At 41.0% G+C, this 21,281-nt stretch overlaps 2 protein-coding genes across 5 annotated transcripts in view; both read left to right on the forward strand.

Annotated features, from left to right (window-relative positions):
- The window catches only part of PTPN12 (protein tyrosine phosphatase non-receptor type 12), a 53,452-nt gene extending 49,267 nt beyond the window's left edge, over positions 1-4,185 (forward strand). The window contains exons 17-19 of one of the 3 annotated variants that reach the window (XR_014026792.1): positions 1,416-1,552; positions 2,015-2,131; positions 3,308-4,185. Coding sequence is in view for 2 of the 3 variants with exons in the window: in XM_081330344.1 (XP_081186470.1) it covers positions 1,416-1,502; positions 2,015-2,131; positions 3,308-3,369 (266 nt within the window). In the remaining variant the exon portion in view is untranslated. The remainder of the gene's footprint in view (positions 1-1,415; positions 1,553-2,014; positions 2,132-3,307) is intronic. The other 2 variants (XM_081330344.1, XM_081330345.1) reach the window with 2 other exon arrangements.
- A 5,610-nt stretch (positions 4,186-9,795) lies between these two features.
- RSBN1L (round spermatid basic protein 1 like) overlaps positions 9,796-21,281 on the forward strand; it is a 34,160-nt gene continuing 22,674 nt past the window's right edge. For both annotated transcript variants that reach the window (XM_081330909.1, XM_081330910.1), the window contains exons 1-2: positions 9,796-10,409; positions 17,661-17,780. In XM_081330909.1, coding sequence (XP_081187035.1) covers positions 9,839-10,409; positions 17,661-17,780 — 691 coding nt within the window. In that variant the 5' untranslated portion in view covers positions 9,796-9,838. The remainder of the gene's footprint in view (positions 10,410-17,660; positions 17,781-21,281) is intronic.

A 21,281-nucleotide genomic window follows, 5' to 3' on the forward strand; every position in this document is an offset into this window, starting at 1 on the left:
CCAGAATATATTAAAGGAGTAGAAGCAGTCAAATTATTTCCATTTTATTTAGTTTCTCCATTTTCTAGTTTTACTTTTTTTTTTCCTGCAGGAGCTTGCAATTTTACAGTATTGCACTCAGTTTTAACTCATTTAACAATACTTTCCCCAAACGGCTTATTCTTAAAAGCACTTTTCCCAGAATGTTTTAAAATGCATCACAAAAAATTGAGGCTGTAGCCAAGAATCCTTGCAAATGAGTTTACTTATTTCATTAAAGTGCACATTTGGTAAGTCTGTACTAAACTACAGACTAAAGAAGGAAAAAAAAAAAGCTCTTAGGTCAGGGGTGTTAAACTGCTGGCCCGCAGGCCAGATGTGTCATACCGAAACTGCGCCCGCCGCATTGCCGGCAATGGAAAAAAAGTCGCAATACATCCTGTGACATTGCAAGTTTGGCATCCCTGCTCTAGGTTATCATTCTACTATGATACCAAAGAACTGAAACTCAAATTCAAGGTGCTGGTAATGACCTATAAAGCCCTGAATGGCTTGGGTCCGGATTATCTAAGGGAACACCTGCTGCCGGCATCAACTTCCCATCGTCCTGTGCGCTCCCACAGGGAGGGCCTTCTCAGGGTACCGCCGGTTAAGGAATGCCGGCGGGTTATTCCCAGGGGAAGGGCGTTCTCTGTGGGCGCGCCGGCCCTATGGAACCAACTTCCCATGGAACTCAGGACTGCCCCCGACCTTCGCTCATTTCGCCGGGACTTGAAAACCTGGTTCTTCGAGCTGTCTGGCCCAGACTGAAGGGTTTTAATTATTTAATTTAATTGGGTTTTAGTTTAACTTCAGGGACTGTAATTTAATCATAGTTTTAACTGATTTTAATTTGTATGTTATGTATTTTAATTTTCCCTGTAAACCGCCCTGAGTCCTACGGGAATAGGGTGGTATATAAATTTAAAAATAATAAATAAATAATAAATAAATAAATAAATAAATGTTCCAAAAAACAAGAAAAGAGAACCGGGAAAAAGCTGAAAGATTTGAGTCTCCCACGCTCAGATTAATAGCTTTCACTCGACTTTCTACTGTATTCGGGTTTTAGAAGGCTTTGCTGTTCACTACTCATTCAGTGCTACTGGTTTACTCATTATTTACAGAATAACAAGAGTTGAAAGGGACCTTGGAAGTGTTTTTAGTCCAAACCCCTATTTATGAAATGTACATTGACACATAGAAAATTACGTTCATTCGAGGTAGCTAGATCTAATTTAAGATTATTTTTTTTAAAAAAAAGAGTGCAGTGCTGTAGAACAGTGGTTCTCAACCTTTTCTCTACTACGGACCCCCTTTAAATACCTTTTGTGGCCAAGGAACATGGCCACGGACCCCCAAGACTTTTAAGATTTAAATCATAACATTTCTTCAAGGCTTCACGGACACCTCCCCCCCCATGATGACATTGCAGCCTCCCAGGAACCACTGCTCTAGAACTGGACCGCTACCTACTGGAAATGGTATGGGATCTGCTGCTCGAGCAGGGGTGTGGACTAGAAGACCTCTTAAGGTGCCTTTCAGCTCTATTCCGACTGAAGTTTCTTGTGCACAAGCGTACCCACCCTTTCAGTATTGCAAAAATGGTAGCTGCGGCGAGGAAAGATGATGCTTTGCTTGCAAGAAGCTCTGGGTATTTTATGGCTTCTCGTGTCAGATTATATAGGAGGTGCTTGAAACGCTTCGCTTTCATTCACCAGAATTTTCCTTGATAAGGGAAGTATTTTTGCAACCTAAGGGATACATTTTTCAGCAAGTTACATTGTTTACTTGCACTAAATTTTACTAAACACCCCCCCCCCGCTTACTAGTAAAAGAGTTGATTTTTTTTTAACGTAAGAAAATTTTGCTTGCACGCAAGCGAGATATTAAAATCTAGATCCCTGCAATATCTGGAATGGTAGATCCACGAATCTGGATATGAACATTTTGCTTTGAAAAACTGCCCCATTATTAATGGTTTCTTTTCTTACAGATAACTCAGAGCTGGGAGACAAATCTCCAGCTGATATAATACCTCAACCATCTTCTGCCAGTCTAACTCCTAAAGGACAGCCCTCACCAGACATTGCAATTGAGACTACAGATATTGGTAAAGCGCTGATTACTATTCTGCCTGAATTCTTAACCCCTGGAGAATGTAATGAAAAATAGCATTAGCCGCATTTGTGTCCATTGCACCAGAGGTCCCCAACCTATGGGCTGCAGCCCACTACTGGGCCGTGGCCACTGGGCTGCGTGAGTGGCTGGCCAGTATGCATGCACATGTGCGCATGCTCATCTCGTCCTAGCGTTACCCGAGCCGCAAGCCTCTCGCTGGCTGAGCTGCGAGCCGTCTCTCGCTGACACTAGCTGACCTGTGAGCCTCTCGCCAGCACTGGGCAAGCCGCAAGCCTCTCACCGGCTCTAGCAGCCCCATTTGCGGAGCACGCATGCTCACAGCCCACGTTTGCGTCTGTGCGCATAAAGCTGGCTGTCCCTCCCTTTCCCACCAGGCCGTCAACCCAGAAAGGCTGGCATCCTCTGGTATTACACAATTTGAATGGTGCTGTGTGTTTTCTCATTGGCCTCAAAAGTGTGAGAGGTCCGTCAGTCAAGCCCTATTTGCAACAAGAGAGCTGCATCACGCTGGCCCCTCGGATTGTATGTTCTTGGGGATGGGGCCCAAGTTAAGCATAGATCCTAAATTCACAGATTTTTAGAAGATTATTTTTAGGCAGAACTTACAAGCAGGAATTTTATTAGGGAATCGGTGACTGTTGGGGAAAATATTTTAAGTTTTACGTTTCCCTCCCATCAGAAATAATAAAAGTGAAATTAACCTGGCTGTGGTTTAAGCAAGAAACAGAACATTTGCTTAATTTTAGAACTCACTGCCTTTTAGCAAGTGTCTTTCATGTTTTCCAAATAGTAAATGTACCTTTTTCTTCGGATGATCTTATTGTATAGTTTTGAAGCTACGCTGTGCCCTGTAGGCATTGTGACAAAAATGCTGATGCTCATCAGTGTGAATTTTGGGTTGGATTTACTGACTTTCCCATAGAGAATTCTAGTAAAGGGATGTGTTGGGTTATGCTGCTTCCGTTCCTTTGATCTTTGGGTTGTTTCGTGAGGTCTCCCACACCTCCTATCTGTGGCTCTTTGAAAATTATACCGTCACAGTAGCAGCACGTGCTAAATTGGCTACAATAGTGAAAAGTTGTGAACGTTTAGCTAAGCATATAATTGTTAGTGAGGTACTTTCTTTAATAAATTTGTTCTCCTTTAGGGTTTGGTAGCCGCTGTGGAAAACCAAAAGGACCAAGAGACCCTCCTTCAGAATGGACATGAAAGCGAGAACGGACGGACACATATTAAATTATACTGGAAAATTCAAGTGCCACTGAACAAGATCCATAGTATTCCAACGCTTTTATTATTATTTTTTTGGAACTATCAGTGTACATATAGCTACACAATGGTACACTTTTGTATACAACTACACAAATGTTAAAGATTCAAAATGGTGGATTCTATACTTCAAACTTAACTTTTTGCTGGGGCCATCAATCTGCCTTATTACATTTTTTAAAAAAAGTATTACTTATGGTTTGTTACTTCAAGTATTATTGCCTTAATGTCTTTTAAACCTGTTAAAACGCTGTTTATAGACATGTTAATATGGTGAAACTTTTGACAAATTGAGTTTATGGACTTTTTTTTTTGCAAATGTTTGATTACCATGTACATTTTATTTTGTATATGTATAGGGCAAGCCAGGTATATAATTTGATAAAGCTGCAATCATAAAGTATTAACAGAAGGTGTAAGAAATCTCTGCATGAACTAAAGTTGTGTACCTTGTAAATTATTTGCCCTAATGTTTTAGAAAATAATTTTTTTTAAGGAAAATGTTGGGTGCACATTCAGAATTACAGAAAAGCAGAGATGAAGATTGTAATACATTTTGTAAATTGTAAGCAAAAGGTTATTTTTATATTATATACTGTTTCAACTGTCAATCCTAATTTGTCCTGGTTTTCATCTAGTCACTGATATTCCATAAGTGCCTTGAAAGACCAGATTTTTTTCGCATGAACAAGTTACCTATAGAGACTAGTGTTATCAACATATTTGAACTGTCAGTAAAAGAATATTTTAAAATCCTTTAAGTTATCCTTTATATTGTATTTCAATTTAAATCTTTAGAATTTTTGAAAGAAAAGCCTTGGTAAGTATCATCCGGATTAAAATTATAGACTAATAATACTAGTAAAATATTTTCCCCAAGACAGTTTTATGTAAAAATTTGAAAGTACCAAAATTCTTACTGCATCACTCTTTCTTGACAATCTTCACTGTCAAATTCCCAAAAGACCTCCTACCACTTTGTTTCAGTTTATGGTAGGGATTCTTCAAGAAATGATTTAATTATTCATATATATATTCTAAAAGTAGCATTACTGACTTGGGTTTAAATGTCCTTCTAGTTATAAAATATTTTTGCTCCAAGTCCCTTTTCTGCCCCTCTTCGATTTGCATGCTAGTGGTCACACCCTAAGAATATCAAATTAAAACTAAAGTACCTAAATAGAGTTGACAGCCCATGGCAATTTCTGAAGGCTGCCAACTCTCAAAAAATACAGATAATGGTAAAGATTTCTAAAATTGTTACTTGGGTTAGCAAGCCATCCTTTTCCCTTACATTGATTGAACTACCATGCTCGGGCAAATTCTTTAGGAACATGTATAGTTCCTATATGATGGCATTTTCATTTGCTTTTTGGTCTGCTATAGTGTAATACATGCAGTTAATAACCTAATTCAAAGCTAATTATTTTACTGAAATATCCAGCAATGTGTATGCATGTATCTCTTATACACACACACACACACACAAAATTGGAATGTTATGGTTTTGCCACTGGAAGGCCTGGCTTAAACTGTTCTACATAGACGAATATCTGAAGTTTGGTGGGTCGAATCCCGAGTGCCGCGTAGCAGTGAGCGCATGTTACTCGTCCCAGCTTTTACCAACCTAGCAGTTCGAAAGCACGTAAAAATGCAAGTAGAAAAATAGGGACCACTATGGTGGGAAGGTAACAGCGTTCCGTGCGCCGTGCCGGCCACATGACCACGGAGGTGTGTTCAGACAAGCGCTGGCTTTTCGGCTTTGAAACGGAGATGAGCATCGGCCCCTAGAGTTGGAAATGACTAGCACGCATCTGCGGGGGAACCTTTACCTTTAATACAGGGTGTGCAATGTCTTATGTGGCTGGAAGCCGCATTTCAGAAAATCAAGGGGGTGCTTACAATCTGGGTGCGGATGACATATGCTATGGCCAAACAATGTAGATTTTTCCCCTCAAGTTTCTTGTATTGAAGCTAACGTGCTTTTTTTTCTCTCCAGCAAAACCTGGTGGGAGATCACGGTTCCCTTAATTGCAATTTGCTGCTATAATAGTGCAGCTCGTTTCCAGCAACTGATATTTCAGCTGATTGTTGTGAGTTTTTTAAAAAAACATTCATTGCTTGCTTGCCTTGGAAAATATATTCTAGAACAGCTCAAAAACTGTCACACAGGTATAATACATCTGTCATAGTAACATGCTAATTTTATTAGCACTGTCCAAAGTCCAAGTAAAGGTAATTTAGTCTATCCTTCTTCCTGAATTTTCCAAGTAAAATGTAAAAAAAATTTTTAGGAATATATTACAAAGGTTTGCAAACCCTTTTGAATTTCCATTATTTCTGCCTAAATATGACTTAACATGTCATCTGTTTTCCCCATAAGTGCTAAAATTGGATAAAGAGAACCTAAACAGTCAAAACCCTTTTTTCCCATTTGCCTTGAATGCTGAGATAATAATCTGGAAAACTAGTGTTTGCTAAATTTTTATATGGGGACTACAGCTCAATTTGGAAATATCCACTATTATACTTACAACTCTCTTTAAAATATGAAGCATACTAAAAGATACCATCATGGACATTGTGTGTTTAGAACAATATGCCTTTTCGAAAGCACCAATAAAAACCTTGAGTTTTAGTATTAAAAATTACTTCCATATCTATGCCTTCTCATGAATTACAATGCTTATTTTCAAATGCTTCTATGTACTTATTCTAAAAACGCATTCTGAGTTTCAAAGGTAACCTCAAAACGTTTTTTTAAACAAAAGGTTATTTTTAAACAAAACTTTTATTTAAGCATTCTGAGTTCCAATAGTTCCTGCAAATATAACAGAAATACAAATTTAGCTAATACTGTTATTACACCATTAAGATAAACTTTTAATCTTGCAACAAAAACCAAGGCAAGTTTTTAAAAAAGGAATAACAGGAACTTGACCAATTCTACATTGTGAAGGTTGAATAAAATTATATTGAGCAGTTGCAATACCTGCACTATTATACAAACACATCAGGAAGCTATAGTTCCTGGATGAATTTGTGTTGCTGGACCATGAAGTTTATACATAGGATTTCCAATCTTAAATAAATGGGGTACTTTCAAATGATGCCTGTGTGTGTTGTTTTTGCAGTCTGGAGGAAAGTGGTGGTTCAGAACTCGTTCCTTGATGTTGAATTTATTAATATGAATACAAATCTTAACAAATTTCACCTGCAGTGAAAGTTTCATAATTCTATCCTATAGTTTCACACAGTAATGCAGTTAACAAAAACTTGTATTATAGAATGATTCATCTGACAGATTTCCAATAGAAATACTGGAAACATTCATGTGATCGTCTTAATTCCCCAGGTCAGGTCTCACTTTTCAGTTAATACTTTTGTTCTGATAGTAGTTTTTGAAAAACTTGTTAAAACTAGTTCTACTGTTTATGTAATACATTTCTATCTAGCTAAAACTTCAAGTTTATAGTTAACTTTTTTGGTCCTTGAAAATTTTCAGTATATTCTTCACTTCAAACATTTAAGTGTCTTCTAAACCTCAACATTTGGGCTGCTACAGTGGCTTCATCAGGTAATATTCTACCCAAACGCTCAGGTACCATTAATTACCTGGAGATGTCAAGGGACCCCCTGGTTGGGTCAGGACCAAATAAGGTGATTAACATCTATGGCTTTTTCCCCTGGGAAGAAAAGCAAGAACAGGAAGTCATAGAACATAGAATAATAGGGTTGGAAGGGACCTCAAGAGGTCTTCTAGTCCAATCCCCTGCTTGAGCAGGAGTCCTGATACTATTTCAGATAAATGGTTGTCCAGTCTCTTTTCGAAAGCCTCCAGTGATGGAGCAGCCACAACTTCTGAAGGCAAACTATTCCATTGGTTGATTGCTCTCACCGTAAGGAAATTTCTCCTTAGTTCTAGGTTGCTTCTTTCCTTGATTAGTCATAACTTGGGCCTTCTAGTGGGTGAACAAAGAGAGGGAAAGGTTTTGTTGCCCTGGATCTCTCCTGATTTCTACAATCTTGATGTGATCTTCACAGGCAGAAGAGTTAAGGCCATGGGATGTGTGTGTAATATCTAGTGTTACCCATAAGTTATGTTCATCACCAATTAGCAGTATCACCAGGGTGTCAAAGAAAAAAATCCAAGAGGGCAGTTCAGAACATAGCTGAAGCAAGGTATGAAGAAGCTAACCAAGGCTATTGGACAACCATTTGTTTGAAATGATAGAGGGCTTCCTGCCTCAGCAGGGGGCTGGACTAGAAGACCTCCAAGGTCTCTCCCAATTGCTAGTCTGGACAGAGGCCAATTCTCAAAGACCAGATATCCTCTATGTCTGAAAAAACAACACAGAGCAAGTCAGACTTACTTTGAGGCCTGCTCAAAAGTTGCAGGCTATTTGGAGAAATTCTGGGTGACGCAAGTTCAAAACAAATCTCAAGGGCAATAGAGCAACAAGCACACCCCCATTCCCTGCTGCCCCCAAGACAAGCCCTTGGCGGAAATGGGTGGACCATTCAGGAAGCAAACTCAATCACAATCTTAATTTAGGGGGCTTCCCAGATCCATAAAACCTCTCCTCTCAGGCTCTGCACCTTGCTAAGGGAGCTTTGAAAGGGGAAGTCACTGGAAACCGACCCACAAAGTGCCTGATTGAACTTGTTATATAGCATGCAAGTTAAAGGGGCCTTAAAGATACATAGTAAGCCCCAAAGTTTCACACCAGACTGAACAAACTACATAGTAGCTTGCGCCTGCCAAGATTTCAAAGCAATTCTCAATTTCTATAGGATTTTGTACCGCAATTCTCAAACTTCCATGGAATCACCTTGCATTGCAATTCTCCACTTCTACAGAACCATCTTGTATTTTAGAACTATCTTGCATTGCAACTCTCCACTTCCATAGAACCATCTTGTATTTTAGAACTATCTTGCATTGCAACTCTCCATTCCTATAGAACCATCTTGCATTTTAGATCTCGCATTGCAATTCTCCACTTCTACAGAACCATCTTGTATTTTAGAACTATCTTGCATTGCAACTCTCCACTTCTATAGAACCATCTTGTATTTTAGAACTATCTTGCATTGCAACTCTCCACTTCTATAGAACCATCTTGTATTTTAGAACTATCTTGCATTGCAACTCTCCATTCCTATAGAACCATCTTGCATTTTAGATCTCGCATTGCAATTCTCCACTTCTACAGAACCATCTTGTATTTTAGAACTATCTTGCATTGCAACTCTCCACTTCTATAGAACCATCTTGTATTTTAGAACTTATCTTCCATTGCAATTCTCCACTTCCACAAAACGATCTAGTATTGCAACTCTCAATTTCTACAGTACGATCTTACATATTGGAACCTTCATCTTGCATTGCAATTCTCCATTTCTACAGAGCGATCTTCCATAGCAATTCTCCCATTGCCACAGGAATCCTCTCCCTACCCCGCAGCCTAGGATGAGTTTGCACAGCCTCGGCTAGCTACGACCCCTTCCCTAAGACCGACTTGAAGCAAAAACATCTCTCTCTTTCTCCTATCCCCCAACGTTGACTTAACGCTCTCCCTTAAAGCAAGCTTATACGTGGGCCCGGCTATTTTTTTTCGGCCGTAAGCCGCCTTTACAAGCCGGCTCCGCGGTCTCCCCGGGGAGGCTTTGCAGGCCGCCCCTTCTTCCGCCACCCGAGGCCGACCGAAAAGCGAAGCAGGCCCAGGGGCGCGTGGATCTTTCCACCGAAAACCAGCTTCGCCGGCGTTCAAAAAGAGTTTATTCCCTTTTGCAGACGGAAACGGGCCCCGAGCATTTCCTCCCCCCCTTTCTCCCAGATTCCTTCCCGCAAGCCGGCCTCGGAACCCCCTTTTCTCCGCGCTCCCGGCTCGTCGGGCCTTTCCGGGGCGGGTCGCCGCCGCCGCCGCTTCTCCCGGCCGAGGCCCCATCTTCGCCCGGGCGACTCTTCAAGATGGCCGCCGCTGGCGGTTGGGGATGGGGGCTCTGAGGAGGGAGCTTCTCCCTCCGGGTGTCCTCCTTGGCGGGGAAAGGGAGCCACGCCACCTCGCCTCAGCTCGGGCGAGGCCGGCCGCCCTCCGCTTCCCGCCGGCCAGAGCCACGGAGCCTCGCCCGCGCTTCTCCCCGCTTCCCCTCACGAGATAGGCGCCTCAGCGCCGACAAGCGCTCTTTCCTCTCCCTTCTTCCCTCCCGCCGGCGGCAAGGGCTCGCGCCCCTCCGCCATTGGCGGCGCCGGGCGTCTCTCCGAGGCGGGCGGCGCTCCTATTGGTCGCCGCAAATGGCGCTTGCCGCGTTCGGCCCGCCTCTCTCCCCCCTCCCCGCCCCGCCCCTCCCCTCCCGGCTCTCTCCAGCGACGGGCGCTGTGAGGTAAATAGAAGCGGATCGCAAAATGGCGGAGCTGCCCAGTCCCGTGCGAGGGGCGACGGTGGCGGCGCCGCCTTTGCCGCCCTCGCCTCTGGCCGTCGACGCCCGCGTCTCCCCGCGCGGGCTTCCCCCGCCGCCGGCCGCCAAGCGCCTCAAGGGGGACGAGCGCGGCTTCAAGGCGGCCAAGCGCCTCAACGGCGAGGGCCACAGGCAGCCGCCGCCGCCTCACATCCCCGTGGCGTCTTCCCCGGCAGGCCCCGCCGTGTGGAGCCTGGCCGCCTTCTCCTCAAGCGGCGGAAGCGGCGGCCCGGCGAGCGGCTCCTTCGTCTTCCAGCCTCAGCTGCCCGCCAAGTTGCTCCTGCCGCCGCCGCCGCCGCCGCCCCTCTGCCTGGCCGGCGTGGAAGGGCCCGGCGGGGCCAAGAGCAAGCGGCCCAAGGAGAAGCGCGAGAAGGAGAGGCGGAGAGCCGGGGGCCTGGCCGGCCCCGCGGCCTCCCCGGGAAGCGGCCGGGAGGAGAACGGCGGCGACCTGAAGATGCTCCTCCAGCAGCAGCAGCAGCAGCAGCAGCGCCACCATCGGCACCACCATCGCCCGGGAGGTGAGGACCCCTGCCCCGCGGGGAGAAGGAGGGGAGGTGGCGGGGCTGGAAAATGGCCTTCCTCTTTGGGGGGAGGGGGAGGGGGGGGAGGAGGAAAGGGGGCGTCTGCCGTTGCAGGGAAGAGGTTGCGGGGGGGGGGGCTGGCTGGGCCCCTCTCTTGTTGGGCCGTTTAGTGGGGTCCCCGTGTCTGCGAATGGGGGGAGCCGCCGCCGGCGGGTCCCCTTTGCAGAGGAGGCGAAAAGGGGGTGTGGGAAGCTGCCTTGCGTGGCAGCCGCCTGCGGGGGCGGGTATGGGGTGTGTGTGTGTGTGTGTGACACGTCCGAATAGGATAGAAAAGAATGAAGGAGATAGGATAGGATGGGATAAGGAGATATAGAATAAGGATATCGAATAGAGTAGAATAGGGAAAGGATAGAATAAGGATATAGGATAGAATAAGGATAGAATAGAATAAGGATATAGAATAAGGATATAGGATAGAATAAGGATAGGATAGAATAAGGATATAGAATAAGGATATAGGATAGAATAAGGATAGGATAGAATAAGGATATAGAACAGAATAAGGATATCAAATAAGGATATAGAATAGAATAAGGATATATAGAATAAGGATATCGAATAGAGTAGAATAGGGAAAGGATAGAATAAGGATATAGGATAGAATAAGGATAGAATAGAATAAGGATATAGAATAAGGATATAGGATAGAATAAGGATAGAATAGAATAAGGATATAGAATAAGGATATGGGATAGAATATGGATAGGATAGAATAAGGATATAGAACAGAATAAGGATATCAAATAAGGATATAGAATAGAATAAGGATATATAGAATAAGGATATCGAATAGAGTAGAATAGGAAAAGGATAGAATAAGGATATAGGATAGAATAAGGATAGAATAGAATAAGCATATAGAATAAGGATATAGGATAGAATATGGATAGGATAGAATAAGGATATAGAACAGAATAAGGATATCAAATAAGGATATAGAATAGAATAGAATAAGGATATATAGAATAAGGATATCGAATAGAGTAGAATAGGAAAAGGATAGAATAAGGATATAGGATAGAATAAGGATAGAATAGAATAAGGATATAGAATAAGGATATAGGATAGAATAAGGATAGGATAGAATAAGGATATAGAACAGAATAAGGATATCAAATAAGGATATAGAATAGAATAGAATAAGGATATAGAATAGAACAGGGGTGTCAAACTCAATTTCATTGAGGGCCACATCAGCATTGCGGTTGCCCTCAGGGGGGCGGGTGGGTGTGGCCTGGGTGGGCGTGGCCTACTGGGTGGGCGTGGCTAGAGTGCGTCTGGCCTACTGGGTGGGCGTGGCCAGCTCTACATCGTTGGCATCAAGGGTGCCTATGGGGGCCTGGGCAGGAGTGGGACAGATCTGAGGGTCTCTGGCAGGAGGAGGATCTCTGGGCCAGGGCCAAGGCAGTGGGGGCCGTTCCCTCACTGTTTCCAGGATGGCTTTGCGGGCCGCATGAAACCACTTTGCGGGCCAGATTTGGCCCCCGGGCCTTGTGTTTGACATGTCTGGAATAGAATAAGGATATATAGAATAAGGATATAGAATAGAATAGAATAAGGATAGAGTAAGGATATAGAATAGAATAAGGATATAGAATAGAATAAGGATATCAAATAAGGATATAGAATAGAATAGAAAAAGGATAGAATAAGGATATAGGATAGAATAAGGATATAGAATAGAATAAGGATATATAGAATAAGGATATCGAATAGAATAGAATAAGGATATAGGATAGAATAAGGATAGAACAGAATAAGGATATAGAATAGAATAAGGATATATAGAATAAGGATATAGATTAAGGATATAGAATAGAATAAGGATATAGAATAGACTAGAATGATAGAATAAGGATAGAATAAGGATATAGAATAGAATAAGGGTAGAATAAAGATAGAATAGAATAAGGATATAGAATAGAATAATAACTTTAGTGTCATTTTAAATGTACACCCATCTGCATACATTAAAATGAGATTTTGTTGCATACAGCTCGCAAAGCATACCCCCCCATATACACTGCATAAACATGACCCCCACAAAAAATTATGTGTATACCCACATCTGGGATAACTTTGGCCCCTTCTGCTTGGGGAGCCTCCGGGCAAGATAGGCAGCCAATAAATCTACCAAATAAATAGCAAATATTAGAGTGCCAGGGAAGCATATGTCTATGGAGAGTCTCCCATCATCCCCATCAACATATCTGATCGGTAAAACCCAAAATCAAAGTTTTATTTCCCCCCCCCCACCACCACCACCTTCAAGTCCAGTTGTCTTTTTGGAAAAAAGCACCTTTGAGATATGGAAGCATATGGACAGCCATACCCCTAATTATGCACTGGATGCTTCTGGGTTTAAAATACTATTTCTAGTGAGCAAGAAAGGAGTGACTTCTGTTTCTTTATATAAGACCCTTTAGCAACATCAAGTTTTAAAAAAGTGATTCTTTGCTATCCGAGTCCACAGTGGTTTTGACATTCTAATGGGGGCGTTTCTACAGAAGCTGGAAAGAGTGCACTTGAAATTCAGTGCTGGCAGGATGTAGGTATGTGAGAGAGGATGTAAAAGCCTTAAATTTTTGGTTTTTTATTCAGAATTAAGATCTACTAAATATACAGGTCCTGGTTGTTAAATAAATCTGAAGCTAGCTGGTGTTATCTTGAATAATTGCTACAAATTTTCCTTCAATATGGATGCATCCTTTTTTGTCACCATTGTAACTTAAGGAATTTGTGCAATCCAGCTGAACATTGCATCAACCTGAAAGGAAAAGAAACAAGATTTGGTATTTTTGAACCTGAAGTTTGAAAGTTAAAAAAAACCATAAGTGCTATAAAAATGGACCCTGTAATGTAATCTTAAAGAACATGCATGCCCTTTTCTGTTTAATTGGCAAAATTTCCAAGAACATCACATGGATTCCTATACTCATTATTGTTGAACAGAAAAGGAATTGAACTTTCTTTAAGTTGATACCAGCTGATTTATGCAGGTGTAAGCCAGGATTTTAATGACAGCCATTTTAGCTGGAATAAAGACATAGGCAGTGATTTCAAATGTGCCAGTTTTTAACATGTTAAGAGGTCTTGAAATTCTGTGCTTAAATTTTTGAACTTCCATCCAAGTATTTCTCATAACTTTTCAGTATGATTTGGAAAGAAGTAACCAAATTAGATACTTTTGCTAAAGACTATTCTAAGGAGAACTTACTTTATTAGAACCTCGTGGTATTTATCAGTGAAACATCTAGTGCGAAAGGATGAAATAAGTGTTGACTAATAACCATGTATACTTTATTTGTATGTCTGTATAGTTTATCTTTGATTAATTAACATGACCTATCCACTGTTCATCTTGCTCTTAAAGCCTTTTTTTCAAACCCAGCTTTATGGCAGAAGGGATGGGAAGATAAAGTTTCCTTCAGGGAAAAAACATTGCTTTAAAGAGCAGCAAAATAATGTCAAGGAAGGTTTTACCTTCCCACATGATTCTTTCAAGAAAACAGTGAATATTGCTTTATTGGTGAAATGAACAGATATGGGGGAAGAATCATGGTTCTCCTGTCAACATCTGGTTTGGCTCAGTAAAACTATCTACTTACGAAATCAAGCTGGAATTAAAAATGAAATTTAATTTTAATAGTCAACAGCGAAACGCTTCTCTAACCTTTCTAGAATGCTATTAATATTTTTAGGCTTATAGAAATCTAATCTGAATGCAACAAATCTGCTGGCTTCTGGAATCATTGGTGCTCTTTTGCATCTAGCAATGTTCAAAGCCGTTTGGAAGTTTGAGCTTTAACAAGTCAGTGTTTGCAAAGCTTGCAAGAACAGGAGGCAAGTAGGATACAGTCAGTGGAGCGATTTAAAAGGACTATCACAGACCTGTCACGTGACTAGTTTTCTTTTAGGTAAATTGAAAAACAAATGTAATGGTAAAATGTCTTCTTGGCCTGTTCGGCTTCTGTCAGTTTTTGGCAGTGCCTGTCTTCATAGCACAGGGCTCACTAGAAACCGCAACTTCTAGTTCAGTGATGGCAACTTTTTAGAGACCAAGTGCCCAAACTGCAACCCAACCCGCTTATTTATCGCTGAGTGCCAGGTGGGCGTGGCCTACTGGGTGGGTGTGGTCACCTCAATGTCACTGGTGGGGAGGGACACCTGTGGGGGGCAGCTGGTTGAAGAGGGACAGTTGACACCTCCGAGGCATGGCGTGGGTACCCACAGGGAGGGCTCTGAGTGCCGCCTCTGGCACCCGTGCCATAGGTTCGTCACCACTGTTCTAGTTTCCTTGACTGGATCTCACAATGCGGAGGGTTTCTCTCACAGCAACTTTCTAGTGCTTGCATGGCCAACCTGGAGGCCTCTTCCCCAGCTCCAGTACGCTAGAGAGCAACTAGAAAGGCATGTGACAGCCACCCATTTTGATAACGCATCCACCCCATGTCATCTGAGCTCGGATAATCAAGGGCTGAATGCTGGTGGATTCCACATGATCCAAGATCCTCACGTTAAGAGACACGATCTTGTCACTGAACGCCAAGGATGGATCGGAGAGGGTCCTTGTGAAATTTCTCCAGCTGTTTGATGTGCCTTCCGTACATAGTGCAGAACTCTCATCCGTACAGGAGAGAAGGTTCCACAGCTCTGTAGACTTTCAGCTTTGTGGGGATGCAGGGGTTAATATTGATTGAGCCCTCTAATATGCAGCCACCCAAGTGCCTGGCTGGCCTTCCTAATCAATTTCTTCACCTAAAAACCCATCGCTTGACATGATGCTTCCCAAGTATTTGAAGCTGTTTACATTTGTCCTTCCTTCTGACCCTGACACAAGCCACCATGAAAGCAAAGGGTAGAATGCTTCAAGTCTTTTCAAATTTCTAGCTGGGGTGTGGATCAATTGTTGTGTTACTGTATTACCTATTGAGAACTATGCCGTATGGATAATTGACTATAGGCCAGAACATACTAGATTATATATTAGCGTGCATTTAGGTTTATTAGAAAGATTAATAGTTTCTAAATAAATTTATGGCCAAGGCGTCCACTTAAAGTAGCGTTTCCTTCCACATTATTTTTAAATACTGTTGTCATTGATGTTTCTGTTAAACTTGTCAATTTTGTATATACTTCTGAACAGATTGACTATAGAGAAAGTGCTGAGATTTTTAAACATGTCTTATTCTCTTGTTTGCCTGACAGAGTGACATGCCAGGATGTTCCCAGCAAGCTTACCCCGTGACAGCTTATATCAATCTAAATACCAATTTAATCCAAGCAATAAAATATCAGAACTGGTAACAAGAATTATTTACTCTTTCAAAAATACCTTTCAGTTCCTCCTAATCTGATAATATCTTGTTACTACTTCCTCCAAAATACACACACTTAGTTTAACATGAAGGCAGATGAATCTTAAATGCAAAAAAAGACATTCAATTGAATAGTTAAGAGGTTGTGTGCCTATAGAAAATGAGAAGATTAAGTCCTGGTATGTTTTTAGGTTTTTTCTTGTTGGGATACCATTACTTTTTTTTTTTGTCTCTGAACTACTTCCCCCACAGTGAGTTGTCTGAAACTACAGTTTCACCATTGGTATCTCAAATACTTAATTGTGAGGATATACTTGTTTTAAAATGTGTGTAGCATCAGACAAAAGAAAAGAAATGTCCTGTAGTAGATGCTTTAGGAAGCAAATGTAGAATCCTCCTATTTTACTCTAAGGATGCATTCAATAACTTAAGACATTTGTAGAAGGTTGTAGCCTATTTTATTATATTTTACATTTCATTTTCCTAATACAAATCTCAGTTTTTCACCTCTACATTCTTAAACAATTGTGTAGAAATTCTTGTCACATGTAAGATGATGATTGTTATACAGGATTTTTGCATTTTCAAAAAAAAAGGCAATTGAAGTTACAGAAAGCAGATGCGATTATGCAGCAGTTTAAATAACATTACATTTCAGGGAATATTTGCTTGCTATTATGGCTAATAAGAAACTGCATAATTTTAATACAAAGGATGCTTGAGATGGTTTAATTTTGTATGCAGCACATACAAGAATGTAGAGAATTTAAAGTACAAATGCAGTAATGTTTTCATTGAATATAAATGCTTATGCATTATTGTGGCTAAATTTTTACTCCTAAGTTTTGCATTATTTAAAATGCCCATATATAGTCACTGCTTTAAGACTTTCATAAGTTTTAGTCAGTTGTGATTCTATCTTGAATTTCAGCTTTGCTATTGATATGTGGGACTCATAGAATGCTGCAGCCCTAAATAGAAAGAAAGAAATCTAACAATATATCCTATTTTAATCTTGAAACGATCAGTTGTTCAGTGTTTGACCCTAAACATTTGAAGTTCAGCATGCACAGGTGCTGGATAAAAGGAATTGGGACTTGCAGGAGGGTATTGATTTACTTTTGTTTATTCATCCAGTTTAAAACAGTAAGCAACCATTAAAGTCAAAAGTAAGAAATGACATATAGATACAATGTTGATCATATTTCTTCCTGTAGCAATTTTGTAAAAGAGTACAAGTTAACATTCTAATAAATACATTAGGTATTTCTTCAAGGGCTTCCATATTCTGTAGAATTACATATTCTATAACCTAATTCACCTGCTGTAAATTGGAGCATATTGGTCAGGAGCTGTAGTTGAGATTGCATGCTGAAGATTGTGAGCACTTTGCAGTTGAAAAGTGGTATATTAATGGGTTATACAAATTTCAATTTCTTGTCATTGCACTTGCATTTTGTGAAATAAAATTCTGGTTTTTAGTTAAGGAATGGCGATCTGTAGATTACTAAAAAAAAATCTAAATACATGTAAATGAAACCTGTAATATTTTTGCTTATCTTTGAAAATATCAGGCACACAACTAGATGGCTATAATGAAACCTGACTGTCAGTCTGTTTCTGAAGTACAATGTTCTGGCTAATTATCTCTTTTTATTCATTTATGGTTTAACAATAATCTTTCAAACTCTCTACTGTAAGAAGAAAGGCATTCAAATACTGTTTTTGGAAGTTGTGCTGATCTAAGACCAATTTCTGTCCTGCATTAGTCCATAACTCAGTCACACTACAAATGATTAGTTGTGTTGATGGTGGCTAATTTTTTTAAAAAACCTTCTCATCTTAATTGAATACGAACATGCTTTTTCAGATGAAATCATCAGAGAGAAAACCACAGAACGAGACAAGGAAAAGCAGAAAGAAAAGAAGAAGCACAGATTAATGTCTGAAATAAAAAAAGAGAATGGAGAAATGAAATTATTTCAGAAAGGTGAGCATAGTATTTTTCACACATGATGATGGTATATACATGTAAGAAAGATATTTTTTTTAAATGCTTATGTTCTTAAATATTTTTTAATTCTGATTCGTTATGATAAGAGGCAGCATGACCTAGGGTTTTCATTTCAGGTTTATACTGGAAAGGAAGGGTATCATGTTTTATCTAGTTACAAGTCTGAAAGCCATTACTTACAAGCAGGAATTTGAATACCAAATGTGAGATTTAAAGGCAACTACACAATTTTTGTCCCTGAAATGTGAATTTGGGGTATCTTTTTAGGATTCTACTCTTACATGAAACAAAAAATATTTGTAGCACTATTAAAAATAGGATGTATGTGTCTGTCTGTCTGTCTGTCTATCTATCTATCTATCTATCTATCTATCTATCTATCTATCTATCTATCTATCTTTGGTTGGGTTTCTATTAACAGTGTCCACACTATTATTTTGTATTGCCTATTAAATTGGTTTTCAGGCGTCGTTATATGGTGGCCTTGATTGTGCTTGGGATTAATTTCAGAATTAATCTGAAATTAGAAATCTATTGGGGATGAAATTTGTGGGGCTCTTTTATTCTGCCATGCTACATTGATGAATTCATATTTTATTGCCATGAAAAATGCTCTGCAAAAGTAACCTCACACTTAGGCTGCAAATAACCACCTCAGGAAGTTGAACAGGTGCATAAAAGTGATTTTGCATGGATAATGGCCAAATTGAAATTAATATATCCAAACTTAAAATACAATTAGTCGTTAAGGATGGTGGCAGGGGTGGGAAGTGATGACTACTCTCAAACATGTAGCCATATTAAATTGATAATCCATGACAGTAGTGTAAATAATATAAATGGCCCAAACTCATATGATTTACAAAAGACTCTTACATGTAGGTATTATCCAAACACCACACCAACCCACCAAGCCAAAATCCACAAGTATTTGGAGTCCATCAAGCCAAAATCTGGTAAAACACTACTAATCTGGATAGAAGGGTTTAATCAGTATTGGTTTTTTATCTTTTAAAACCTCGACTGAGTCCAGCGTATTTGAAAAATAACTTCAGTCTTAGATGTTTTTCCTTCTGTGTGCTTGTAGGTTTATACCCTGCTGATATCGGCACGTAAGGCAGCTTACAACAATAATAGAAAATCTAAAATGCACTAAAGTCAAAACGGAAAGCATTACCATAGATGCAATTAAAATACGTTAACCGTTAAAAACCTGGTAGAGTTTGAAATTTTAGGACAGAAGGAACCAAATGAGGCCACTTGGAAAAACCTCCCAGTAGCCTGGGACCTACTTAGGAGGGAAAAAACCCCTTTCTCCAGTTCACCAGACAGCTGATCTGCCAACGATAGAAGCATCTTCTGAAAGCTGCTCGCTCATGATCTAAATACAGGGCAGGTTCCTAAGCAGGAAAGGCAACCCCTGAGGCCATAAGCCATTTAGGGTTTCCAAAGCCAGTATCTTACACAACTTTGGAGACAGTTCTCATGTTGTGCTTAAATCCTGATCTGAGCTGTTTTGCCAAGAGTTGGCCTGGCATTTGAAGGCAGAACTTGGAGGATGAACCCTTGACTTCCTTGTGTGGACCGTCACTTGAAAGGCAGGAGAAGAAATAACTGCCTCCCTTTCTTAACCCTGCGGCAGTCTGGTTGCGGTCTCCTCGGATATGTCCTTATGCAGATAATACTTGGCTTACAACCATTCGTTTAGTGACCGTTCAAAGTTACACCGGCACTGGAAGAAGTTCAAAGTTGGCACTGGGGGAAAAAAAAAGACTTATGACCATTTTTCACACTTTGTTGCAGCATCCCCATGAGCGTGTGATCAAAATTCAGACCCTTGGTAACTGATTCATATTTGTGACGGTTGCAGCGTCCTGGGGTCACGTGAAACCTCCCCCCCCCTTTTGTGACCTGACCAGCAAAGTCATTGGGGAAGCCAGATTCACTTAACGGGTGTCTTACTGACTTAACAACTCCAGCGACTAACTTAACAACCGTGGCAAGAAAAGTTGTAAAATGGGGCAAAACTCACTTAGCAACTGTCTGGCTTAGCAACAGAAATTTTGGGCTCAATTGTGGTTGTAAGTCAAGGACCACCTGTTCCAGTTCTGCCATCAGAATTTATTTCCAGGACATGCGCCGTTCCCCCAGGACTGCAAAAATCCAGATCAGCAATACACGGCAGCGTGTTTTCTGTCTGTCTTGGTTTGCCGTTGGCTGGCTTTCCTAATTTTCCACTCTTCCCCATCTCCTTCATACATCCTGTAACACCAGATCACGATCAATAAAAGAAGGAACAATTCTCTCCCATTGTGTCTGCATAAAGACGAACAGAACGATCTACCCAAGGAATCCGTGTCGAGAGTTCCCAGAAGAAGCTGACTGCAGTCTCACTGCTTCAGGAAGTAGATGGTGTAATTTTTTGCAGTCTCTCTTCAGCTAGCAAAATTTAAGCAATTGAGGTCCAGGAAACAAAGTGAGAAGCAGCTGTTACCTTTGCAGCTTTTCCCCCAATAGTTGCTGCATGCTGATATTGCTGCTTTCTAGCCTGCAAAACTCCAAACAACTCTTTGATGGTAGCGAAAAGAGACGGAAAACATTCACTTTTTCCTGCCATCAAGCACTCATTGGAATATTTTATTTAATCACTCATTGTGCTACTCTTGTTGTCGAGCATCATGCAGACCTCTGAAACAGCGATGAGATATACTGGAAAAGAACAATACATCGGTAACATTTGCTACTGCTGACGAAAAACTGTATCCCATATACACAACTGCCTCCACCACCACCATCAGGAAAACAAGAATAATCCCTCTGAATCCAAAGACTCGCTGAAACAGCAGCCTAGTCGTAATGGCAAGTTAACAGGGTTGGGACCTGTCTGCCTTCAGGGGGATCCTATTCTGGAGAAGAGAACCAACAACATAAAACGCCAAGAACTCTGCGGGTAATATTTGTCTTTAACTAGGAATCCCAGTGTAGATTCCAGCTTGATGTCAAGTTTCCGACGTATGGGCTTTTCAAGTGACTCTGAGGCATTGTTTACCTTAAAAGTCCTTTATTAGCCTACTACACCGGCAAATGCTTGCTCGAAAGAAGCTGGAATCTGAAATCTCCGCCCCTTGCACAATATATTAAAACACAATTCTCCACCTTTCTAATTTTTGTCATTAATCATATTCTCCAATTAATTTAAAGAATCAGTTTCCCTTCCGTTGGAAAACACGCCAAGGTCTTATCTTCTTTAGTTAGAGATGGCCTTGAAGGTGCAATCCTACTCGTCCCCCCTCCCAACCTTAAACTCAATCTCTTAAAGCAGTACACAAATTTAACATATGAAATGGCTACTTCTTCATCTCTTGTCAAGCAATGACATTCGATGTTAGCAGCGTTGACACCTGACCTTCTAGCTTAACACAGTGGCCCCCAACCTTTTGGGCACTCTGGGGACCGGTTCCGTGGGCAGAGGATTTT

The sequence above is a fragment of the Vipera berus genome, assembly GCF_964194415.1.
Source record: "Vipera berus genome assembly, chromosome: 6".
Classification (NCBI taxonomy): domain Eukaryota; kingdom Metazoa; phylum Chordata; class Lepidosauria; order Squamata; family Viperidae; genus Vipera; species Vipera berus.